The sequence below is a fragment of the Harpia harpyja genome, chromosome 13 (genome assembly GCF_026419915.1).
Source record: "Harpia harpyja isolate bHarHar1 chromosome 13, bHarHar1 primary haplotype, whole genome shotgun sequence".
NCBI classification, from domain to species: domain Eukaryota; kingdom Metazoa; phylum Chordata; class Aves; order Accipitriformes; family Accipitridae; genus Harpia; species Harpia harpyja.
This window is the reverse complement of record NC_068952.1, coordinates 7,924,572-7,939,589: the sequence shown is the minus strand read 5'-3', so window position 1 is coordinate 7,939,589 and position 15,018 is coordinate 7,924,572. Positions and strand designations below refer to the sequence as shown.

Sequence of the window (15,018 nt, the reverse complement as noted above, 5' to 3'; positions counted from 1 at the left end):
TTTGAACAAAGTATCTCCCTCCGTCCATTATTCTGACCCCGTACCACCAAAACAAGGCTTGATTGCTCCTCAAGTTTTGCTGACTGGTCCATGACGGAATGCCTCAGACCAAGTGGCCTCTGTCATCTTTCCTCCTCCCTTCTTCTACTCTCCCACTGCCCCTTTCCAGCACCTATAAGTTCAGTTTTACATGGACCAAAATAAGGCTGCTAAGTAAAGGTCAGTCTGATGAGCTAAGAGAGAAGTATACCCTCCCAGACCTCTGCCCCTTGGGCTATAAATACTCAGAGCAAGCATTGGGGGAAATTCTTTGTCTGCACAGACAGACACCAGGAAGCACGTTTCCTTCTCCTTCCAGTTCCCACCCCCTCTGCTACTCAAGGACAACAGTCAGAGAAAAGCAAGCATCTCCATGCTACCAGCTCCATGATTTGTCCATGGAAGGCATTTGCTTTGCCACTGGTGACTCGAGGTACGCAGGCCTTCCTAGAGATAAACGGACGCTTTCACAGTTCAACCATCAGCAAGGCTGACACCAGAGTACACGCGCTGCAAAGCAAGCCATGAGACTACGTGTGGGCAAAGAGGCGGATTACCTTTTAGGACTAGGGGTTCCTTGCCTTCTCGCTTGAGCGACTCCAGCACTATGTGGAGTGGCTGGGAAGGCATTACTCTGCTTGGCTCATTGGTATTCTCATCATAAACTATGATTTCTTTGGAAAAGATCCTCTTGAAGGAGTCCTTGCCTTCCCGGCAGGAGATCAAGTCCAAGACGGTGATCTTGCCCTGCTGGAGCCTTCTCCGGCTGATCTTGTCAGAACAGTTAATGTGGACAGCCCCTTGAATGTGGCTCTTATTATACTCCATGAACGGCCTGCAGTCAATGATGACAGGCCCTTGGTTCTGTTGGTGGCTCTTGCTGCATTTGGTCATCTTCTTCGCCAGATCATTGGGGTAAATTATCTTGATGCTAGCGAGTTGCTTGGTGGTGCCTGAGACCGGGCTCCCCACTCCGCCCAGCGGGCTCAAGCTGCCGGCATTCTCATTGCTGTTGACCATTTGGTTGGCAGGGCAGGCAGTGGAGGCTCCGGCGTTAGCGCTGCTGGTGCTCGCTTGAGTTTGGGCCTGAGTGTCCTTGTCGTACGTTGCCACAGTGCAGCAACTGGCACTGCTGCATCCACAACTCAGGGAGCGTGCAGAGCCGTTAGATGAGGGCATATACGTGAGATTAGCAGTCTTTAGGGACACGACAGCTGTGCTGAGCAGACTGGAGTGGTTCTCACTGGCAGAAGAGGCAGATTCAAGATAGCTAGAGTCTAAACAAAGGTTGAGATCCTGAGGTCTCACTGGCCTCGAAAGTGCCACTACTACCCTGTCGTCTAAAGGAGATGGAGGCATGAGGAGGCTGAGTACTAGCAAGTTAAGAAGAACTCAAGATCACCCTGCAAAAGAAAAAAGGGAGGGGGAATGGGAAGAAGAAAAAGGTGATGAAAACAGATCACGACATCACATAAGCCTACAGATACAGCAACTTACTTTGCCAACACCCATTATCCACGGCTAACAACCTAACAACCCCTTCTGACAGTTACCAGCTCACAGTAGTTGCTAAAAAACCTTTTCCAATCCTGCAGCGAATACTTCAGCTATCTGCACGTGTGCACATGGCACGCAGAATACACGCGACTAGCCTGGACGGAGCAGCTACACCCAGGAGGAGGCATTTGTCTACATGCAGATGGTGCTGAGCTATTCTGAAACCCCAGGCTGCAAGGAATGCAACTGATAATGAGAGAGAGGCACGTTCTCTTGTTCCCATTGCTTACTGCAAGGGAAGCAACTACTGGGCTGACTCTACTACTGGGAGGAACGCACAGGAGCTGAATGTGTCAGTGGCAACATGCAACTTTTCCAGCAAGCTGGAAGAAAATTAGCTTGTGAATATATTCTCTGATATGGACACAAACTTGAACGCATACAGCTAAGCAAAAAACACCCAGGAGAAAAAACAGGAAAATTAGGTTCTGGAGACCGTTACAAAAAGTAAGCGTGCGCCTTGCGCTTCCATCCCCCTGTTAGAGGTTAGTCCAGCCCCAGTTAAGTCCCCAGCTCCAGGCCCAGGAAAGCTGCTGATCTCCAGCAGTCCCAGAGGCAGAAGTTCCCTCCCCCCCAGCACATTTCACAGCTTCTAGAAAGAGGGGTCCCCTCTACTCCAGCCAAGGTCACAGCCCGCACAACCTCTGCCCTGCCACTTGCTAAGGGGCAGCACACAGGATTAGAAACCCCCCCCCCCCCACTTTCCACTCGGGAGGGAAGGAAGACAACAAAGAGCAAAACCACCTAAGAAAGCTCAAACAGTGCCTCCCCTTCCCCAGCAACTTTTGGGGCAGCTGCGGCTCTCGCTGGAAGACACATCCTAGCAGCAACTTCACGAACTCCACCAATTCCCCAGAAGCGGACGAGTGCTTGCAACACCGGTTCGCCTCCCCATCCAGCTCTGCACCGGGCCCGTTGAAAAAGGGGCACGGAGATGTCCCATCCCAAAAAGCGAGACCTCCTCCTCCCGGGGCGGCCCGGAGGACGCCGCCACCCGCCACCCCCCCCCCCAGCAGCCACCACTTTACGGAGCAAACCCGCGGGCACCTCCGGAGCAAGACAAGGTGCCGCGACCCACCCGCCCGGGGGACGGCGGAGGTCCCGGGGCCGGGCGGAGCGGCCCGGCGGCGGCAGCGGCTCAACCGGGAGGTTTTCCAGCCTGCTCTTGTTTTCCCAAACCTCCCCTCGCCCTTTTCGCCGTTTAGAAAAAGGATAAACAAGCCCCGAGCCCGTTCGCCTGATACAATTAAAAAAAAAAAAATAGTAAAATTAAATAAACGAGGGAGATAACCCAGCTCCCCTAGCTAGGGACGGGGGAAACAAGAAAGAAGCTCAAGAGAAGTGGGAAACTGAAGTTTTACCCCCGAGCGCAGGGACCCAGGGCCGCCGCCACCCGCGCAGCGAGCCGAGCCGAGCCGAGCCGAGCCGGGCCGGGCCGGTGCTCCCCCGCCGCCGCAGCCCTGCCCGGGCTCCCGCGGCCCCCGCTCCGCTCCGCTCCGCTCCCCCGCACTCACCGGCGCGGCGCGCTCCGGCCCGGTGCGTCGCGGCGGCCACCGCTGCCTCTCGCGCCCGCTGCCCCGCGCGCCGCCCGCCCCGCGTCCCGCGCGCCGCCCGCACCATCCTCGTTACTTTCTCTTTTGCTACCGCGTAAATGTACGGCTCGGCGGGGGCGGGGCGGGCGGCGACGGGCGGCCCCGCCGGCCAATCACCTCGCGGCGGCGGGCGGCGGGGCGGGGAAGGAGGCGTGGCCGGCCCGCCGGCCGCCGGGGCGGTGATGTCATCGGCAGCCAATCGGGAGGGCGCGGCGCCGGCCCGCGCCCCGGGGCAGCAGCTGCTCCCCGTTGACAGGCGGAGGCGGCCGGGCCGCGCGCCCCCGCCCTCCCCCCCCCCGCGGCAGCGCCCCCCGCAGGACGGTGCGCGCACCCGCGGCCCCGGGGCGGCCTGAGGCGCCTGGGTAACGAACGGGCCTTGCCGGTGCGACCCCCCCCCCCCCCAAAACGTCCCAAATCGGTCCCTTCACCAGGAAGAGCCACCAACACCCCAGCAACCCCCGGCCTGCCGCCCCCTGCGCCACGCCACCCCGTCAGGGAGCTGCCCCTCAGAGGGACGCGCCACCTCCCCGCCACCGCCACCCAAAGCGAGCCAGAGCCATTGGCAGAGCTATTTCCACAACCTACGGGAAAGGGCCAGCGAGACCACCGGCCGCCTTCAAAGGAGGGCAGGGAGAGCAAAGCCCCCCGGCTCCTGGGGTTTCGGGGCAGTGCTGCGTGCCCTCCCCAGCCTCACCCCCCCCACAAGCAGCACGGTGAGGTACAAGTGGCGTCAAATCAAGGAGGCTGCTTTTTAGATGCTCTTCCAAGCGATCCGCCTCCAACAAAAATAAGCCCGCACAAGATACTTTGAGTAGAAAAACAATAACTTCCCTGCACGGCAGCTATAAATCACGGGGAGGGCAGGCGATGTCCCCCCACACGCAGCTCGGAGCCGGCTAGGCCTGTAGGTCTCCTCCTGCCTGACCTCCACGTTAAAGATGGATCCAGTTGCTCCGTGTTATGCAAATTCTGATCAAATCCAGCTTCTGGCATACTGCCAGTCCATCCTGGTCCTGAACATTCAGATTAGACTGGACTCTCCCAGTGTGAAAAGGAAAGCAATACAGGCTTGAGGACAAGATTTTAAGGACCAGTTACGAGGACAAGTATAAATCCCTTTCATCCTTTCTGTCAGACCTTGACATGGGTAAAATAATGAGCTCTCACCCTCGCTACGGGTGCACTACAAGGCAAAAGGTGAAAATTGATTTTCGAGCCGTATGGATCAACTCATCAAACACCGGGAGGGGACCTGGCAGCAGCACGAGATTTTTGCACCCATTCCTTCCCCACTGTGCAATCCATTTTAGCATTTCCTGGTTTAGCAAGCGCATCTCATCACGTATCAATCCATCACGTATCAACCCACCAAGTCAGAGACAGGGAAAGTGGCGTTGCCAGAATGATGCATCCCACTGTGCCCTCCGTGACGGAGGGAGTGCCCAAGAGTTTCACCTACACCCCTTTGAGCTAGAGGAGGAAGGGTGAAGTTAGAGCAGGTAGGATGTTGTCAGTATGATAACACTGAATCTAAATTAGCCCCCAAAGATTTTGGCTCTGGAGTGCACATGGAGAATTCATTTTTCAACTGGGATTTTCAAGCTGTGACTACCAATCCAACCAGGACTATTACAAAAAATGCAGTAGTATCAGCATTCAGCAATTCAGAGTAAAAAACACGAAAACAGGTAGCAAGATTTCAGAAGCACTGAGTACTTGATTTTTTTGGTGAATAGTTCTAACGTAAACAGCAAGTCAAGTCATTCTCACAGCCACCCCTTAAACAATCAGTTGCTTTCCCCTAAATGTTCCTCGCAGGACACTGACTCATCCAGCACAAACTCAGACTTTTGGTTTCCACTGTTGCGATGCCACAGCAAGGCAGCAGTTCTCCTGCACGCTGGAAAGGAAAGGGGAGCTGGGGGAAGGCTCTCGCATGCAACAGCTTCACCTCCTGCAATCTGCTCCCACTGAGAGCAAACACGTGGGCAAAGACTTCAAGCAACTAAGTCATGGAGCGGCTTCATCTTCACACCAGCAAAGACCATAGTCTGGAGGTATTACCTTCTGAAGGCTTATAAAATGTAAGTCACCGTACTACCTAGCATAAAGGCAAATCAGGCTTCTAGTACCAGCGTGCAATTGCTGCCCTCCCCAGCGAGTCGGCAAACAGATCAATGCAGAAATGCACTGGTCTCAGACTCTCTCCACAAACATGGTGCAGTTCCCTGGAGGTGTCAGCGTGAGACACCACTGTAGCATTTTCATGCTCTCTATTACTCTTTGTCCGTGGCTTGCTGAGGTTGGCACTGGGCTCACTGCAGGGAGGAGGGTTAGCTCATGCTTCTCTCAAAACTGCCCTTTCAAGCCACGCTCAGGCTTGGGGAAGGAGCTTTCCATGGGCTTGTGTTCAATTCACCGCCTGAAATGGTCCTTCCAACCAGGGGAGCTGGAAACTGGGTTTCTGTGTTTGGGCATCCTCCCAAAGCCAGACGTGTCCTAAAGCAAACATTTGCTAGAAAACGCTTGGAATCATTGATTTAGCTATCTTTTACTTTCTGACCAAATTTCTCAGTACTAACAACGTGCGCCGAGGAAATGTTTTGTGACTTGTTTATGGAGGAGTTCACCTCACAGAAGAGCCGTGCAGAGCTTACCCGTGGCAAGCAGTGCTCCCTTCTGAAGGATACGCAGCCTTTGCCAAGTTTTCTTACAATACAAAGGGAGGCCAAATGTACTTTTGTCTCATAAATTTGACTTAACTTTATATTTTTCTTAGAAAGTTGACTGTAAGTTGCTATTCGTCCCCGGTTTCAGAGGATTTCCTACAGAACTTTTACTGACTTCATCCTTAATATATTTTATTAGCCTATGACATAAGATTGGCCTTTTTCCTGCTCTCAGAAACCACAACCCGCTGTGATTTTTTTTTCTGAGCATATTCAATGAACAGCTTTCTAAATGCTTTTGCTTTCTGTAATTTAACACTCATAAGAGACACGACTTATCTATTCCCTAACAACTAAACCTCTATTTTCTGAAAAGCATACAAGCATTCTTACTATGAAAGCTGGCAGATCTTAGTTAAATTCCCTCTTCCAGCAGTAGCAGCACATGGGATTTTGACATTCATTTTCCTCAAATGCTTTTGCCATCATGGTGCACTTGCTCAGATATTTGTAGAAAACCACAAGCAGACAAAGAGAAATCATCTCAGAATTGAAGCAAATCCTCACAAAATCTCACAGTATACTAATTGCATAAAATCCAATCAAACCCGTTCAACCTCACAGAAAGGGTAAAGATTGCTAAAAACATGCTGAATATTTAACAGATGTGAAAAAGAAGCCATCAAAATTCTCGCCAGTAACACAGGCATCCCTTAAGTGCTCTCAGGCTAAAGAGTCCCTTGTTATTGAAAGATTTCTTCTACGTCAACCATTCTTATCTTCCGCTCTACAATCAGGGACCTTTTCTCTTGTTTAGGATTAAAAAAAAATAAATAATTACCTTTGCCAAAAAAGCCATGTACAGCAGCCACCCTGCGTCTAAGCAGACAGGAAGGTCTGCTGTCCTGTCCCCCCCGAACATACAAATCTCCTCCAAAGTGATGTGTGAAGAAAGGATTTGACCTGATGCACGAGATGGTGCATCCCTCCGCCGTGACCACTGCATGCTCTGTGGTCCGTACAACTGCAGGACTGGGCACTCCTGTGTCTACTCCTGTCAGCGCTGCCCTCTCAGTGGTAGTGTTGTTTCGGTTTTAGGAGCAGAGTAACAACCAAAGTTAGGTGTTCACCATAACAGGCTGTGTAAAGACAATAAAGGACAGTTGCCTGTCCCTCCTGAGGCTGGGATATAAACAGAGCAATTTTACCAGTAGAAATGGGAAGCAAGAGGTTGAATGACTTGCCCAAAGCCACACAACAGCTTACACCGTGGAGCAGAAAATTGGGAAACCTGGGGAAAGCAAAGGTGTTAACCAGTACAGTATTTAAATTGCAAACCAGTATCCTGCACTTCAGCAGGTATCACATGAACTCGCTAAAAGCAGATCTCCCTGTGGCCAGACTGAACTCCTATGTGTTCACTACATAAGTTTGCCCATTTGGTTTTTGAAGCACTCTTTGATTCTTGATTGGCTTTAATACATCACATCGCACCTTTGTTTGTCCTCATTAGGAATGTCAGTTCACTACACAGGCAAAGCTGAGAAACCACTTGATTTAATTTCTGTTAGACTTTTGCAAGAAAAGGATAACCCTTTTTCTTTTTTCCTTTTTTTTTGAAGTCTGTTTTCACGGCACCTTCCTCAGTAAAATACAAACTTCCCTCTTAACTAATCCTGTAGTACAAGTGGAAACATAATCCCTTTTAGACAAACAGTTCATCTTCTAAAGAAGGGGGTGGGTTTAAAACCTTGCACAAAATTAATTTATAAGGAATATGAGATCCAGTAGTAAACATACAGATGTATCCTTGTACTCCTGCTTGCTTTTTATGGCTTATCCTCAGCAGGGAAGCTGCTATAAAATGACCTAGGTGAGAAATTAAAATGCAATAGCTATAGCACTGTAACTCCACTTGGATGCTTTTGCTGCCCAGCAAGCAGCCAGTGTGAGTTTGGTAAGCCACGGGCCATGCCAGGTGTCCCTTCCCCGGAGCATGCCACGGGACCATTTGGGCAAGGATGTCACAGCGGTGAGCAGCATCACTTAAACAAAGCAACAATGCAGGCGGTCAGACAGGTGAAATCAACCCGTATGTGCTGACCTCCATGCCTGCTCCAGCTTAGCTCTTGGCTGCTGCTGTGGGGCTGTGGTCGGATGCTCCCCAGCAGCACTTGCAGACATCCTTGCCTTCCTGGTGCTTGGTGGCAGATCTCAGCTCGAGACCACCCTGCAGGCACCTTGAGCTGCAGCAGGTGGGATGGGTTAGGTTGAACAGCAGCTAAAGTAGGGGACAAGCTAACCCGGGGGAATTTGCCTCCAGCAGCCCTGTGAGTAACCCTGTGACCTTTCTGCCGGCAAAGCATGGGGACAGCTGCGTGCTGGGAGGAGCGGGAAGTGGTTCAACACCTTTAAGATGCAGCGCTCAAGTGAGAAGGTGATCTGTGCTCACAGCCTTGTTTATACAATTTCATTAAACAAATGCAGCTACAGATTGACATTTTAATTCCTCTACAGGACATTTACCCAGGGCTTCAAAACAAACATATTTGCACTTATCTGGCAGTATATGCCTCCTTTAAAGCAACAGAGGAATGATTAAACAGGAGTTTGCTTCAGTAAAGTCAGCTAGTTTTTCAAACCTGCCTGGGTCCAACTTGCTCATTTGTATTTAAGCTTCTCCAACCATCTCGGACTGTAGACTGGCCAGGAGCCTCAGCAAGACAGACACAGATTTTAATTTTTTTTACAGTTCTTTTATCATTATGATTTCCCTTTTAAGCAGCAGCTGTTTGGGTGAGCACGCAGTTACTGATCTCCCCAGGGTACAGGCACCATAGGGAGCAGAACAGACTCTGGTCACAAGAAGTCTTCAGGTGTGCTCCTGGAACCCCCACACCACCAGCACGAAGCAACGCCAGAAGCCCATCAACAGGAATGGACAAGCAGCACATCTGTGCCAGACAGGAGGGGACATGAGGGCCGGGGAGGGAGGAGTAAGAGAGTGTGAAAAGGAAAAAGGAACTGCTTTCTGAAGGTCTTTATTTATAAGTTGCGTTCAGGCCAGACACAGTCTTACTTCCTTTTCTTAGAGATTGGGTGAGATCCCTTGCCCTGGCTCTCCTTAGGAGAGCCAAAGGGGAAGACACTGGTGAGGGGGAGCAGAGCAAGACGACTGGAGGAAGTCCAGCTGGAATCAATCCTACAGCTCTGTTCATCAGTTTGGGGTCATAAAGGCTAGGCCCTCCTGGCTTCAAAAAGAGATCAGGGAAGGTGAATTATTCAAATCAGATCTATTGGAAAATAAGTGCATGAATAGTTGCTGTCCCGACAATAACTGTGAGTTGAGAAAGATGCAGCACTATTGACAGCCAGTTGGGCCAAATAGTGCTCTCCATCGCACCCACACCACCCTATCGATTCAGTGAGAGCAAATGCTGCCTTTCGGTTCACTGGCACAAGGTCTCCTTCCCAGAGGCAAATATCCCGCTGTCCTGTCCCAGCAGCCTCGGAAATGCAGACAGACGTGCACAGGGTAGGTGAGGGCACGCTGCAGCTGACACCATGGGACAGGGGCTTTTGAGGGTCTTTCCAGGCCCCTGGCTGAGAGATGCTGTAGGTGTGCTCCCAGGCAAACCTGAGTCCTGCTGCCCCTTTGCAAAGGCGGGTAAGGCCAAGCCCTTTCCTTGAGGCCAAGCCCTTTCCTCCTTGTGCTGGGGAGGATGGCTGCCTGCCTGCCAGAAGTGACAACTCTTGCTTTTTGTGTGCTCTCCCTCCTGGTTTTTCTTTCACTGGCTGATGCGGCTCCTCCCTCCTGAGCCACAAGAATGAGAATACTCTGTATTGCATATTTCTACCTCCACCCCCATAAACAAAAGGGGAAGCAGGACGGGAATATGACCTTTATGACTTATCCGCACTTGGAAGCATACCAGAACAGATCTTCAGAGATGCTTGTTTCAACTGCCACTGTAGCTGCTTCAGCAGCAGCCCCTGTACAGCCCCCATGTGGGAAGGGCAGCTCCTGTCTTACGTGAGAAGGTTCTCGTCTTCCAGAGCAAGCTTCCACATCAGACCTTCCACCTGGACCGCAGCTTTTATCCTGCCTGGCTGCAAACACCAGCCAGGCTCTGAAGGTCAGGGGTGTGAAAAAGTGCAATGTTGCACGGCCAGATGAAGCCCTGCTAGACAACAGATGCGTGTCTATAGCAGAGCTGAGCTCTTACCAGCCCCACTCACTGTCATGAGCGACCTGACTACTGGGGTCATACTGCAGCCCAGATAACCAGCACTAGCAGTCCTGGTTTGCAAGCAACTTTTTAACCCAGCATTTTGTGCCTGCGTCACCTCCAGCTCCTGCCTCGCTGCCTGCTCTGCGCTGGCCTGTGCATGTGTGCAGACACGTGGTGTGGCAAGCTCATCCCATCAAGACCAGAACCAGCAGAGGAGGCACAGATCCCCCTTCCTCTACCTCTCCTCACACCAGGTCAGTTCTTGAATTTGCACCGGCACTTGTGCCAAAACAGCCGAGGGGCAGCAGCGAGCAGCCACCGGGGTGGGCACCTCTGCCCCTGCCCAGGGACAAAGAGCAGAAGAGTTTCACCGGCAAAGCACCACCCATGTGGGGAAACCACCGCCTCCACTCCTTTGCTCAAAGTCTGCCTGAGCCTTCACCAGGCCTGGAGAAGGACCCCAGGCTCCCGGCCCTCCCTCCAGCCCAGGGGAGACGAGGGGACGGAGGACACGCATGGGCAGGCTGCAAGGTAAAGTGCATCAGTCAGCCGTCAGCAGCACCATGCTTTGGCATTCGCAGGTGTTTCGGAGGAAACTAATTGAACTATCGTAAAACCACTCTGAATGTTTGTCCTAAGAGAACATCCTAACTAATTTGTTTATGGCGGAGGCTTTGTATTGTAAGTTGCTGCTCATTTAGATTAGCATTCAGTGCCAGTTTCCACCCCACCCCATTTCCGTCTGTATTAGACAGAGCTGTCAGCATCTCGCCTCCAACGAAAAGAGCATCAATATTCCTTGGCAGCAGGCAGAGAAGGCTCTGCGCAAAGCCAGAGTTTTAACAGTTTAATGGATGGGCAGACTTGCAAACCTGGAAACTGTTGCTCAGCCACACTAGATGGTTCAGACCAACTACCTCCCTCCTTCGGTGCGGCTGCTGCCAGAAGGGAAGGAGAACAGGTCCTCTTCTGACCCATGTACCTTCTGCATGGCCACACCGATGACTGAACGGGAACAACTCCTGAATCACACAGACCATCCCCGTGAGCCAGAGTCATTTCTCAAAGTACATTTTCAAGCAATTCCCCTCCTCCTGCCTGGGCTTCAAGCAACTTCCCCTCCATGGGATAAACAGCCTCTTCCTCAGCTTGATTACAGCAATCCTAAAATTGGAGCTGAGAAGTTAACAGGAAGAAAGAGCTGGGATCTTATTGAGATCAACTCTATTTCTGTCATGTTGACTGAAATAGGCAGTTGACCTTGTTCTACTTATGACTACCACAATGCAAGCCACAGCTTGCTTTATCGCCAGCGCAGGGCGAGCAGGTACAGCAGAGGCTCCTCAGCACCCTCTGCCCGTTTCACAAATCCCATGCCTCCCACCATGGTCGAACGACCAGCAGTCACCCCCAAGCAGCCAAAGTCAGGCAACAGGGAAAGTGAAATTCATATTAATGTGCTCCAAATTTTCATCTGATTACTAAACGAGCAAAGTGCTCTGGGTCACAGGACGAGCTTTTCTCCCTCCTCCTCCACTTTCCCGAGGCGGTGAGCAATAATTACACTCACCATCTTCCTTATGCTGATACGACAAACCAGTTAAACTACAGAGGGTGCTTCCCTTGCCAGTCTATTGTACCAAAGGCCAATGAGCCCCAAGCAGGTTTATGCAGCTTTCATTGAAGAGATTTTCCCTTTGAAAGGGATGACAGTTTAATCAAAAGCATCTCCTGCCTCCACAGAGCCTCCCTCCCACCAGAAAACCAATCCTCGCTTCCTTCTGCTCTCACAGCTGCTAGCTGGGTCCCACAACATGCCTGCGATCCCCCTTGATTTCAGCCCACTGACTACAATGCTGGGGGCTGCCAGGACTTCCCAGACTGGGTGCAGGAGGCTAAGCCCCTGCTAATCCCTGCAGGTGAGGCGAGGCGATGGGGGACACCAGCTCGCAGGTTTCTGGTGCCAAGTTCTTTCCTTGGGAGGTCATCACCACTTTTAGCTTAGCACGATGTGCTGGCCTTGCTGAGCCTCTAAAAAAGACGTTCCAAGGGGAACAGCAAGTTCTCTCGCCATGGTTCAGGTGTCCCCTCTTCCTTTGTGAAGTGAATATACTAAAGCCACTGGGAGATGAGGGAAGGACATTGAGGGTTAAAGATGGTAGGAGAAAACTACAGATCAATTTGGCTCTTACCGGGTGAGCCTGTCTCTGTGGTTCATGCTTGCAAGCAAACTTCAAGAAGGCGGACTACAGTCCTACCACATAAATCAGTAACAGAACAGTGGGACAGTATAATCAGCTAATCAGTATAATCAATGCTTGCAGTTATTAAAATTTTAAGCCAAATCCTGCTCAGTTGACTCACGGGATTGAGGGACTTCCTAAGGGACTCCTACCACTCTTGGTAGAAGGAAAACAACGTGATGCAATCAAGGGAGAAGAGGAAGCTGGCTCCCTTGTGCCCGCTTGTGAGAGTACAGCAAGCAGTATTTGGCTTTAAATATAGATCTTGTGCAAAATGTTTATTCTTGCTTAGAAGGTGGATTACCCACACTCGGGTTAGGCTGACTGCTCTTAATAGGAAATCACAGTGCCCTTCTCTCAAATTGCAAGGCAGAAAAAATAAACCCAAGTTTATTTAGGGTTAATATTAATGTCCCAGGCATTTCTAACGACTTCTGTTTTCCCACGCTGATGATCCTGCAGCTGATGGATTGTGAAACCACAGTGTAGGGACTCACACAAGAGGTGTCAGCAGTGGAGATTACACACTATGGGCTTGCTTCCCCAGCCCACTAAGGATTATCACCACACCTACCATCTACTCAGATACCTCCTTGAGAGATTAATTTGTTGGTTAGACCAATAATCATTTTTCTCCCTGCTATGCGCTGAAAGCAATTTGGCGTGCATCCAACAGCTGACCAGTCCTTTTTCTTACTCCAGTCCAATTCCTGTAGTTCTCCTGACCTCTAATGAGCTCCTTCAGTCTTTATAAGTATCCCGTTCTCACTAGGCAGCCACATGGCTGCTCCTGAGCTGGCTACAAAATCCCTACCAGCAAGTAGTGCCCCTGGCTCCAGATCCCAGAAGCACTTCACCCCTGTCATGGTTTAACCCCAGCTGGCAGCTAAGCACCACACAGCCGCTCGCTCACTCCCCCCCGTGGGATGGGGGAGAGGATTGGAAGGGTAAAAGTGAGAAAACTCATGGGTTGAGATAAAGACAGTTTAACAGGTAAAGCAAAAGCCGTGCACGCAAGCAAAGCGAAACCAGGAATTCCTTCACCACTTCCCATGGGCAGGCAGGTGTTCAGCCATCTCCAGGAAAGCAGGGCTCCAGCACATGTAACGGTGACTTGGGAAGACAAACGCCATCAATCCAAACATCCCCCCCTTCCTCCTTCTTCCCCCAGCTTTATATGCTGAGCGTGACATCATATGGTCTGGAATATCCCTCGGGTCAGTTGGGGTCAGCTGTCCCGGCTGTGTCCCCTCCCAACTTCTTGTGCCCCCCCCAGCCTCCTCGCTGGTGGGGTGGGCTGAGAAGCAGAAAAGGCCTCGGCTCTGGGTAAGCACTGCTCAGCAACAATGAAAACACATCTGTGTTATCAACACCGTTTCCAGCACAAATCCAAAACACAGCCCCATACTAGCTACTATGAAGAAAATTAACTCTATCCCAGCCAAAACCAGCACAGCCCTGCAGCAGGTGCAATGTATTGGAAAGACATCTCTTAGTGAGATGTTCATGCCACAGTTTTGGGTTTACGGAGCTCTGCTCTGCTTATAGTAGTCTCTGAAGGAGCACAGCCGTAGCTTCACTTCAGTGTCTGCTGGTGGTTTTGGTCAGCTCAGTCCTTGTTTCTCTGTTCAGCAGCAAACTGCAGATATTGGGAACTGGATGGGCAAGCTTTAATCGCAGCCCCCTTCACTTTCTCGAAGCAGCGCCTGAACTGGTGTGTGTGGTATTCAGGGAGGTGTGGGGCAGGCTGTCACTACTATAACGATCATTAGCATGCAACACTGTATTGCTCCATCACTTCACCATGGTGGCTTTTTGCAGGTGATTTCTGTAACTCATGGGTCATCCTTTGAGCTCTGGCTGGAAAGAGTCACTACAGATGGAAGCAGCAGTAGCACCAGTCCTCCACAGCTGAGCCAGTGTTGCCCACGCCACCCCATGGCAACAACCACACCACCCCCCAGGTTGGCCTCCTTCCTCACCACTGAAGAACAGTTTCGAGTGAGCTCATAGTAATGGACTTTGTACATCCTCAGAGCATTGTCAGCACGTTGACCAGTCCTCAGTGACACTTGCATGAGACAAGGAAAAGAGGACCTGGCACTTTGCAAGCCAGTCGGATTATGCCATACTCCAGAAGTGGCCCTACAAACTCCAGAGTGACCATCTGAGGGATAAGATCCCGTCCAACGATCCCATTGGTGGCTTAGAGATCCCAGTTGACTTGAAAACAGACTGTTTAGGACATAAAAGGGTGAAGAGCAAACCCAGAAGGAAGCATCTGGGGCAGATGTCTCTCAGCCCCAAGATCAAACCAGTAAAAGTGTTCCAGGACATGCGTCAGAATTTCAGTTCTATATGAATCCTGCATCAGTAGCAACACTCTAAGGTGGGCTGATGGCATAAACAACACTTGGGTGTTCTTCACCATTGTTTCCAAATTCTGCTCTTCTTCCTAAAGCCCTGCTCAATTTTGCTTTTATAAACACGCTCAAAGAACACTGCTTCCCCTCCCTCTTCTCCAAAATAAGGTCATTAATTACAGAGATCTAATAATAAAGATACAGTAAACTTGCAGGACTTTGTATGTTGTTTATGAGGCAGTGACTCAGCCTTAAAATGCTGCGGAAGCCAGTGTAAGTGGCTGTAACCTAACAGAAGAGAAAGGTTTTGATAGCAAAGGCAA

General features: G+C 51.0%; 1 protein-coding gene across 2 annotated transcripts in view; it reads right to left on the bottom strand.

Annotated features, from left to right (window-relative positions):
• Positions 1-6,814, bottom strand: part of DUSP10 (dual specificity phosphatase 10) — a 30,978-nt gene extending 24,164 nt beyond the window's left edge. Inside the window, exons 1-2 of one of the 2 annotated variants that reach the window (XM_052806022.1) lie at positions 6,699-6,814; positions 597-1,442 (exon numbers count right to left, since the gene is read on the bottom strand). In XM_052806022.1, coding sequence (XP_052661982.1) covers positions 597-1,398 — 802 coding nt within the window. In that variant the 5' untranslated portion in view covers positions 1,399-1,442; positions 6,699-6,814. Of the gene's footprint in view, positions 1-596; positions 1,443-3,110; positions 3,237-6,698 lie in introns of those variants that run through there. The other variant, XM_052806021.1, reaches the window with a different exon arrangement.
• Between the last annotated feature and the right edge of the window lie 8,204 nt (positions 6,815-15,018).